Source organism: Lipotes vexillifer, unplaced genomic scaffold (genome assembly GCF_000442215.2).
Source record: "Lipotes vexillifer unplaced genomic scaffold, Lipotes_vexillifer_v1.1 scaffold1139, whole genome shotgun sequence".
NCBI classification, from domain to species: domain Eukaryota; kingdom Metazoa; phylum Chordata; class Mammalia; order Artiodactyla; family Lipotidae; genus Lipotes; species Lipotes vexillifer.
This window is the reverse complement of record NW_006798273.1, coordinates 219276-230175: the sequence shown is the minus strand read 5'-3', so window position 1 is coordinate 230175 and position 10900 is coordinate 219276. Positions and strand designations below refer to the sequence as shown.

The 10900-nt window shown below is 48.1% G+C and overlaps 1 protein-coding gene across 1 annotated transcript in view; it reads right to left on the bottom strand.

Annotated features, from left to right (window-relative positions):
- Positions 1-10900, bottom strand: part of TMEM131 (transmembrane protein 131) — a 195542-nt gene that overhangs the window by 6191 nt on the left and 178451 nt on the right. Inside the window, 3 exon segments of the mRNA XM_007470223.1 lie at positions 2029-2178; positions 2378-2502; positions 8069-8196. Coding sequence (XP_007470285.1) covers positions 2029-2178; positions 2378-2502; positions 8069-8196 — 403 coding nt within the window.

Sequence of the window (10900 nt, the reverse complement as noted above, 5' to 3'; positions counted from 1 at the left end):
TTCCTGCTGCCCTTTAAGGCACAGCTGCTGTAAAAAATTTAAACAGAAGAACTTACAGTGTCACAAAATCGTACTGGTTCTGCACTCACCGAATGGAAACATACAACTTGTATCTGAAAAAGGTACCACCTGGCACATCTATGGTGCGCAGCTGGGTGCCGCTCCAGCTACTGTGATGCCAAGTGTGAGGAAGGGGCCCGGCCTCTGCGAGCTCGGCCTCTGGGGCCCCCGGTCTGCACGGCTGCCCACTCGCCTGTTGCCCTGGCCAACACCTGGCCGGTCGTCCCCCTCGTTTCTCCTCCCTGCCCAGCAGGCTTTGCCCGGCTTGGGGCCTATTCCCCTGGCCCCCTCCTGGCGGGCCTTTCGAGCCTTTACAGTGAGGACGGTCTGCTCTGCTCCCCCTCGGTGGGAGGGCCCGTCCCCCTCACTTCCAGAACCCAAGCCGGCTCTGCATGGTGGTTCCCCTGCCCCGACCATTCCGTCCAGCACCGGGTGCTTCTCCCTACAGCCTGGGGGCTGGGGCCTGAGTGAGGCTACTCGTTCTGCGCTGTGTCAAGGCCCCGGCCCGCCCGGCACCGCCACAGCAAGCACCCTTCTCTTCGAAGGCGGAGTCGTCCCATCTCCGGAGCCACCGTGCACCCGCCCTGGTGACTCTCCCTGCCCCTCCGCCATGGTCCTGGCACCTATCCACCGACCCGTCTCCACCGGCCCCGCTCTCACCCTTGCTTACGTGGAGAACCCCTTCTTCACCTGCTCCGGGGTTTGCTGACCTGATGCCCACGCCCTCTTCCCTGCAGGATACCCCTCGGGCTTGTGTCGGTGCTGATGCCGGCATGGCTTGCGTTTACTTCACTGCGCCCCAGACAACCCCATGAAACCGGCTCCCTGGGCACGTGGTATTTACTCCCTACACTGGAACGCAGCTTCCTCTGTGCAGGAACCACCCCAACCCCAGGGTGTAAGCTGAGGACCAATGTCCAGCTGAAACCTTAGAGGGGACCCAAGGACTCGAAAGCATCAGCCTGGACGCCGGGACGACCCAGAGACTTGCTCAACACTTCTTGAATGACCAGGGATTTTGGATTATATCTCTCATCTCAGGCAAAAAAAACAGTATTAAAAGGCACCAGCAAGTTTCACAGCAATCACGGGGCTGCAGGTTCTAACCCAGGGAGCATCTCTTTCCAGTATGTATTTACAAAGGTGCGTGTTTAACGCACACCTCATCCGAGTTTCCGAGTTCCTCGCCCTCATTCAACTCACCACCCCCTCTTCTCTAAGCCTCCTTCACCTCAAACCTGGTGCGCAACCCTCATTTTCCCTTTGGCACTAATGGGCCAAACGGAGGCCGTTCTGACACCTCGGTGAGTGTAGACAAATCAGCCCTAAGGGACTGACCCCCAAACCCTGCCACCAGGCCCTCACTGTGCTGGTCTCTGTCATCTTCTGTTCCAGGTCTTAAATTTCTAGAGGGCGAGGACCTCCACCCTCTTCTAGGAGACGGTGCTACTTTCACAGTTTCCTGCAGGCCTGACCAGAGGAACGAGGTCAAGAGGCTAGTGAGAGAACTAACATAGGTTTATGGAAAAGATGTGGGCAAACTGGGAATAAACTGCATTTTTACAAAAAACAGTTACACTGTAAATGTATGAGAAACTAGTCAGGTAAAGGGCTGCTGAGCCGACGCTTTCAGGAGGCAGTACTTTGGATGATTCACCGCTCTACGCACATCTTTCCATTCCCTACGCTCGGCACTGGGGTGCTGGCTGACTAGCCCTCTGAATCGTCTGCTGATTTCTCTGGTATAAATACTCCCACCACGGCCGATTAAGCTACAACAGTTTAACGACTAGCAGACTATTTAACAGCAGCTTTTGCTGGCTGCTACGAGCCGGCTCCGGCAGACTAGACACTGGGTCTCCTTCTAAAGCAATACGTGCCCCGGCCCTCCCCACCGCGGTCCTCCAGCCCAGAGCTGGGTGGGCTGTGGGTGCGGAGAGCCCGTGGTCTCCAGGTCACCATACTTACAGCTGCCGGGCTTGTGAACGGGCACGGAATCCCACTCTGGCGGTGGAGAGTCTTTTTCACCTTCTGAGCTACTGGTGTTGCCTAGTTCTTGACTATTTGGGAGGAATTTTGCTAGGGCAGGTGGCCTGTTATCCACTAACTTATTTGTACCTGTACAGAATTCAGAAAAGAAACCTGTTATGGAGGATAATTCCTTTCTTTCGGGCCAATTTCAAAGAACCCATTCTCTTCTAATGAGAACCCAACAGTAGCCATCCTATGACTGGTAACTACTGACTGATTACTGCCAACTCACAACTACTAACACAACGAACCACTAGGGCATCTGTATGATGAAAAATGAAAATACCTTTTGTCTTCTGGGAATTTCGTGGTTTGGATCCACTTGTCAATGTAGTTGGAAGAGGAATCTTGGTTGGGAGATTTCGACGCTGTTTACTTTCCAAAGGGGCGGTATATGGTAGCTCTAAAGAACTGAAAGACAATCACAGGTGGAATATTCAAATGCAGCCCTTTGTTTCAGAGTAGAGAGGAGAAGTCACTGATCCCTCTACAATTTCAACACCTTCTTTTACTCATTTGGCCTCCTGAGGCATTATCAACCCACAGTCCTGAGGGCTGGCTGCGTTCCAAGCACCTCCAGCACTGTTCAGGAGACTCGCACTTGGCAGATTTATCCTCTGCTATTCTGAGTGCGGACAAGGAACTGAGGTCCATTGTTTAGTAGTATGTAATGGGTGGGAACACCTGCGTCAGAGAAGGTGTATATGAAGCTGTTGGCACAGACTAGCCATCTAGGAGGTACTAAGTGCAGTCATCCTGCTGGTGAGTGAGTCTCACCCGGCAGCTGGACTGCCTGTGGGACTCCGGAATATGGAGATTCTGAAGGGTCTCAGACTTAGAAATGCCAAAGGTTCTGCTACTCAAAACCTTGAACGCATTTTTCTCATGGACACTGTGTACTGACCAGGGCTAAGTTCCTGGGTAACCTACAAAACCCCAAGAGCCCATGGCAGAATAGCAGGACTGCTTTATTTGCCTAAGGTGTAGGTTGAGTGGGGGAGATGAATATTCTTTATTCTTGGACTCAGGGTTCATCTTAGACAAAAACTTAAATACTATTTTTTATTAATCTATTTAGAGTATATTTCTTCTAAAATATTTAGAGGTAAGCTTAACATGATAAACATATATAAAGAGGACAATGAATTGGCTCTGACCTTCCTGTCGGCAAGGCAAAGTGGGCGGCAGCTGGGCTATTTTGAGTTTCCGCAGCCTGATGAAGAAAACATTAAAATGTGCCGAGAGAAGCAATCTCTAGAAGTGAACTGGGGAGATGGCCCACGTAAAGCAGCCTGGTGAAAATGGAAATGCATGGACCCTGAAAACCTTTTTTTACAAAGCTGCTTCTGTGCTGCCCACCAAGATCAAGTCGCAGGCTTGGGAGGCCTCTGACAGGAGCTGGGCTGACACAGTCCAGGAAAAGGACGTCTTCCCGGGGAACGGTTGGACACAGCTGACAGAACCCAGCGGTCCCCGACGAGGATTCTTCCAAAAATCATCACGCGTCTCCACTGGGCTCCTGGTGATGGCTGCAAAGCTGTCAGTTTAAGGCTGAGCCAATAGCTTGCTTTTCATCGAAAATCTTACAAAGTTTACCGGTCGACACAGATGTTCTTAAAATGGGTACGTGTCTGGCATTTTCCACTGTAGCGCACGTCCTGCCCCAGCCCTCAGGCGAGTGATTCCCACATGCCGCTCTGCCCCCAGCCCCACCCTTCAGGTTCCTCCTCCTTCCGCTGCCCCTCCAAATTCGCACTCCCTGGGGGGCGGCCAATTTCTGCTGGGCTCGGGGCCAGGCACAGACCACGCTGATCCACACCAGAGTGCAAAGGTCAGAACGGGTCAGGCTTTCCAGATCCAACGGTACCACCAGCACCGGGCCCCCCCCCCCCGCCGCCCCGCAAAGAAGGTAAGCAGATGACAGAACAGTATGTGAAGCATGACTTCATAAACAGATAAATTTTTTTTAAATGTATCGCTTTTTTTTTAAACATCTTTATTGTAGTATAATTGCTTTACAGTGGTGTGTTAGTTTCTGCTTTATAACGAAGTGAATCAGTTATACATGTACATATGTTCCCATATCTCTTCCCTCTTGCGTCTGTCTCCCTCCCACCCTCCCTATCCCACCCCTCTAGGTGGTCACAAAGCACTGAGCTGATCTCCCTGTGCTATGCGGCTGCTTCCCACTAGCTATCTGTTTTACGTTTGGTAGTGTATATATGTCCGTGCCACTCTCTCACTTTGTCACAGCTTACCCTTTCCCCCTCCCCATATCCTCAAGTCCATTCTCTAGTAGGTCTGTTAAACAGATGAATTTTAACAGAGGCTCTTTACAAACATTTTATAAGGTAGGAGGTCAAAGGTCATTTTCATTCTTTTGTTTCTTTATATTTCACAATTTTTCTATAATAAAGTGTTAGTATATTTGGAATTAGTGTAAGAGCTAGCCAAAAATTCGAAGGGTTCGGTTAACCCACATAAGTAGAATTATAGGTGGGATAACAAACTGACATGAAAAAATCCACCGTTTAGGGGCGAGACTATTAATGCTGCAGTTTTAGAAATCTGCCGCCCTTCTACTTCTGACAGGGTTATTTAAAAAACGCCACCTTTTAAAAAACAAAGGCCTCCCTGACAGAGACACCCAGACCTCTGGTAGTGGTGGTGGTGGAGCTGGGTGGGTGTGAACTGTTTGTAAGCAAGTCGTTTATAAGTGTGGGGCTGGGGACTGTCTATACAAAGCTTCACTCTGCACCACTGTGGAGTTAGTTGGTTTTTAAAAAAAAGGGTACCAGACAACTACTTTACTTTTGCTGACTCATACTTTCCTAAGTTAAACCAGATGATCTCTACCAAGAAGCCTTTTTTAAGGCTTCTGAATAAAAGGGATAAGGGCCAAGTTAATTTAGGTGATTCCTTGGAAGAGAGAAGAACAGAAAGCTAGCTGGGATGCTGACGCACGCTCATGAGTTTCCTGCTGCTCGCGTCCATGCCCCCGTCTGGGGGAAGAGGGGAGGCAGAGAGCTGAGGGCAAGGTGAGGGCTTTCCCAGCGCCGAGGGCCTGGAGGCCGGTGTGTGCACTGTGGCACCCACGGCCCTGAGCCGAGGGCACTGTTCAAGCAGACTCTGACAGAGGGTACGATGATTCTATAACACACTTTGCTTATTTTAGGTTATTACATTTAAGTTATGTAAACATACGTTGATAAACAGAAAACAAAAGTATCAATGGATAGCTGGTATCCTAAACCAGGGAGCCCTGCGCCTTTCCTGGTCTCCTGAAGTCCTTTTAGTGTCTGACATCTCTCATTCCCTGGCATCTCTGACCTAAAATACAGTCTTCTGGAGGTCTACAGACCCACTTCTACAGCGTATAAGCTGGAAAAAAAGGGGAGACCATATCTCTGCTCTGTAACGCTCTGCCCCACAATCCTAGTGGTTTTTTTGAAGTCAACTCTTCGGAGTTAGGGAGGATGGGGCTACACAGGCGAAGACCACGTGGGAGCCATTCCTCTGGCTTACTACCACTTACTTATAGGAAAATGAATTCTTCAGCATTTAAGGATTTGGGTCTTCTGGCCTGGAGGCGATATAATATAATGTTCCAACAACACTGAAAATATTTAAAGACTAATTTTTGATAAAGCGAATCTGAGCTAAACCCACAGATTTTACTATTAGAGCATCAGCTTTTTGGCCAACTGATACATAAATGCTTTGTCCCCACCAGGTAAATCTTCCAAAAGGATGTCATAATATATGCCTTATTAATATCTCTTTTTTAAAAGTGTGCACCTATTTCCTTCAGATACGTGGAAACACATATAACACGCTGAAAGCACTTCTTAGGTGACAGGAACGTCAGGTGTCACTGGGGCGGGACCAGCGCAGGACAGCACAGGGCATTTACTGTCACACCCGAGTGGAGACAGCAAATGGCTCTATTCAGAGGCCACCTTTCTGGTTATTAAAAAAAGGTCTTGAACTCTGAATTTGACTGATGTACTAAAAGACTCTGACTCAATACTTTTATCCCTGAATTCAGAAAAACATAAAACAAGATCAGTGAGTTTAAAGAGGTTAGATACAGGAGATGAGAAGACCAGGGTTGATACAGATTTCTCCAGTTACAAAAGACAATTTAGAGCACACTGCTTAAATTGTCTTCTGGTAATGATTTCTCTGTTAACTATACATCAAAAGGACATGAGTTAACCACTCTAACTGCCTCCTAACAGGGGCTGGAGAGCAGGCAGCTCTGGCTTTGGGTTTACCAGCAAACTCAACATCTCTGCAAAGTCAGGGGGCATCAAGTGGAGTCGTTTACAAACTTTCAAAGTCAAATCTGCTAATGGCCAACTTATTTCATAAAAAAATCAGAATATGACAGAAGTCAATGGAAGAGAGATGAGTTAGGATTAACACGTACGTACGTACGATCTGTCTTAAAAATACTGACCTCGGGCATCAAGGAGAATAAACAGGGCAGATTTGGTGACAGCCACCTATGAAATGGTTTCACTAAGATAATTCTTAGAAGCTGGGCTTTTAAATTTATGGTCATAAGAATGATAGCATGACTGTCCATTCTCACAAAATCTCAGCATATGTAGAAACTAGGGTTTTTCATAATTTGGGTTTTTTAGCCTCATTTACTTTAAAACATCTGATCAGTCAACTAAGCCTGAAAAAGGTCTAGAAGAATAATCCCTAGCCACTAGACGAGGGTTAATCCCTGTCCTGGGGCGCCAGAACATTAGCACCAAAGTGCCTCAGGCTGATTCCTCTCAGGGGAGACTCAAGTGTATCAGCCATCATTCCACTTGACATTGCTTCTAACTGGGTCAGATCGTTCTCAACGAATCGTGGGGTTAGGTCACTTAAACTGACATTTTGCACAAAAGGGTAACTTTTAGGTACAAATACTCTGTTACTAATCACTGCCATATCCTGTGTTATTTCATAAGTTCAGGGACAAGGTTAAATTTTACTGCAGTAATCACTAATTTCTTATTAGCTTCTGTTTCTGCAGAGCAGACGGCCCCTGTTAAGCTGTGTAATCTAGGGACAGAGTCTAGCTTGTTGATGTTTTTGCAGAGCTCGAGTTTTATTCCTAGAATCAGAGTAAGAACAGACCCGCAAAGCTAAGGGCAATTCTAATGATAAATGTCTTCCTTTATCAATTTATACCTAATTCCCTCAACTTCCTGGGTCGATGCCCACTTACCACACAAGAAGGCAAATACTGGCTTCAACGCAGATGGCCTTTTATATGCTGAGCTAGAAAGGGCATTATTAACCACACTGAAACTAGGAGTAGTTTACTAAACAGACCCAAAGTTTAGGGAAAGTACGAAGTAAGCTTCGTAACGAATAACCCAATAGTTCAACTCATTCACTGACCTGGGGAAACATTCTGCAGGCCGCCCTCCCTGTGAGGCCCACAGGACCTGCCCCGCGGGAACTGGATGGGACCTACTTCATGGTACAACTGTCCGGTAGTCACATCTGCCCTGAGCACTGTTTTTTTTTTAAGGTTAAGAATAAGTTCTCCCAAGTTTTACAGCACAGAATTCTAGATCCCAATGGCAGCTCTGGGTTAGTGAGCAGACTCAGGGCTCTAGCTGAGAGAAGTTATGCTTGTACCTGCGGCTAAACCACCAAGGCCATCTCTGTGCAGAAGTGAAACGGCTCTCTGCCTGGGAATAGATCACCAACCTACATTTTCCTCCTCCATTTTCACAAGTAGCTTTAACTCTGCCTTTTATACTTCTGACATCGGAAGCATGTGGCTGTCCCTCACCAGCGACAGTGAACACTGGGCATTAGAAAAAAACCCATAGGAACGTCATGAGGTATGCAGCTTATGTTGCAAAAAACCCCCTAAAAACCAACCAAGCAAACGAAAACATTACCTGGTTCTCACCAGTAACTTCTTTGACATACCTCATTTCTCTGAACTCATTTTTCTTACCTGGGTTTCACATCTGTTGGGATTTCTTTCTTAACATTTAAGAGTTTTTTGCTTTTCTGTTTCACTTGAGACATTTCATTTTCATGTTTTTCAGGCATGGCTTGTTTTCCCTTTTGTTTTTCTGTATCCTGTTAAAAAAAAAAATTGACACAACTGCTGAGAAGGATTAACAAAAATGCCCGATAGAGTCCTGTCTGAAGGCAGAGACACAAAACCAAACATGTAGCAGTTACACACATCACATGTATAAAAATGATAAGCTCCTTTCTTCAAACCTCTCTTTATTGTGGGTCTGTCAATTTTTCAGTCTTTGATTTACTATAAATTATGTTTTGGTGAGTGTGAGTTATAACGAATATCACTTTAACGTATATCCTGACTGGGGTGGGTGATGACAGTGGTAGCAACAGACGGGTAACTTCTTGTTTTTAAGCACTAGGGAGCAAAACCTTGCCTTTTGTACAAGAAAAGTTAAGTCAGGACTACAATACAGAGTTACACACGACTGGCGGTGTGGCCTGAGAAGGCCACAGCCTAGCTGCATCTCAGAGCAGTGCTGCCCCCTGGGTCCTCGACCAGGTGAGCACGGAGACCATACCGTGCGTTTCAGAGTAAGGTGATGCTGCCGCAACACCCAGGCGTGAGCACAGGGGGCTTGTCTCTAAACAGGGCAGGTATCGTTCAGGCACTGGTGACCCTGCCCGGGAGCCGCCTGTGGAGCGGGCGCCACTGCTCATGCGCAGAAGGACCACACGCAGCACAGATGGGAAATGAAGAAAACAGAAACCTGGTTCTGTGTTCAGGGTGCATAGGGCCAATCGGGGGAAGACATACCCGGCCGAAGGGCAGAGCTGTGGGTATGGGGGGAGCTCCCAACACAGGGCAGATGAGCGTCCACCCGACAGCATCTGGCTGCACGGTTCTGGCAGCCTGGATTTTAACAGGTCACACAGACCGATCTATTTAACTGCAGAGAAAGGGTAAAACAGCCTCCTGCACATACACCTTTTGAGACTATTCTGAGTCATGCATAAGTATTTCCGGAACACCCGACTCGTCAAGAACTCTGTAGACCGTGAGCCCCTCCAGGACAAGAACCTGGTTCTTTCGTCCATGGCTGCTTCTCAAGCACCCAGCACTCGGGTACTCAACATGTATTTGCTGAATGCATGGGTAGAATAGGGTTGGAAAAGACATACAACCAAGAGAAAATGACCTCCCAAGACTGAAATCCATTTGGGAAGAAAATGCACAAAACTGGCAAACATCAGCCACAAAGAGACAAGAGCACACGAACTCTACGCAAGAGTGCTGAGGGGGAGGCATACAGACTGCTCAGCTGGGAGAAGGGTAACAGGCACAGAGGCTGCCAGTCCTGAGCTGTGTCTGTAAGGAAGCAAATGACCGGGCAGGAGACGGGACAACCAGGAGAAAACCAACAGCAGAGAAGGGAGAAAGATGCCAGTGGGTGCACAGAGGGGGTCCGCTGGAGAGGGGCCACTGAGGAGTGGTTAGGAAAATGCCGGAAAGGCAGAAAGGAAGTGGGGCAAAGTTGTGGAGCAAGTCTGTGCTGAGAACGCTTTCCAAACGCTTATTCATATCAGAGACGGCTGGGACCCCACTTGACGACCAGTAGCTGGCATTCAGCTCCTCTGCAGTCATCTGTCACAGAGGAGATACGGGACACAACGCCAGCCCCATCCCTGACATTTGGCCCAGAGCACCCGCCAAACGTCAGGGATGCACAGCGGAGGGCAGCTGGCCAGAAAGTGTCACGGGTAAATTTTACTTTAAAAATTAATATATGTGGACGACACTGCTGGTTATCTTTAAGAAATGATTTTTTAAGCCACTAGATTACGACTGAAAAATAATTCTGCTCTACAATATTAAAGGCTCTATTTGGATCATTTTAAATTTGAAATACAGTTATTTAAAAATAGAAATGCCAGAACAGAAGTACACCCTCACTTTTCTGCATACCACTTATAACTCACACTCCCTGACACAGTCACAACAGTAACATTCGCCTCCATTTACCTCATGGCCACGGTCCCCCCCCCCCCCACCCCCGGGAGCGGAGGATGGGGAGTGAGGCGGCCTCCCGGCGTGCCGAGGTGTGCTGGGTGGGTGCCCGGGCCGGAGGCCACAGTCCCCGCGCTAGGTGCTCCCGGGGCCCGCTGTAGCAGCAGTGATCCGACAGGACACGGCCAATACAATCCATCAAAGTGACAGAATTCCTCCTCATCCTTTTTTTTTTTTTTTTTTTTTTTTTTGTGTTTTGTTCTCCCCGTGCCTGAATGGGGAATATAATAATTGTGAATTTGTTCCACTTAATTTTGTTCCTTAAATCACTCAGTGCATATTTATAGGGTGCATGAAATTTAAATATGATTACGTTGTTTACATAGGAAGCAGAGAAAACGTGGCATGACAGCATATATCTTTTTTGCTAATACTCTCCCGTTAGATGGGCGTTTTTGTTGCGGTACGCGGGCCTCTCACTGTCGTGGCCTCTCCCGTTGCGGAGCACAGGCTCCGGACGTGCAGGCTCAGCGGCCATGGCTCACGGGCCCAGCTGCTCCGCGGCACGTGGCATCCTTCTGGACCGGGGCACGAACCCGTGTCCCCTGCATTGGCAGGCGGACTCCCAACCACTGCGCCACCAGGGAAGCCCCTCCTCATCCTCTTTTGATACTTAAAATCTGAAACAATTTGCATGAGCCAGAGTCGTTACTATTCCAGATGGTCCCTAACTTTCAAGCTGCGTTTCCAATTTCTAACTATTTCACCTTATTAGCAGGCTTCCTAATCTGTTCCCGGGGCGGGGGG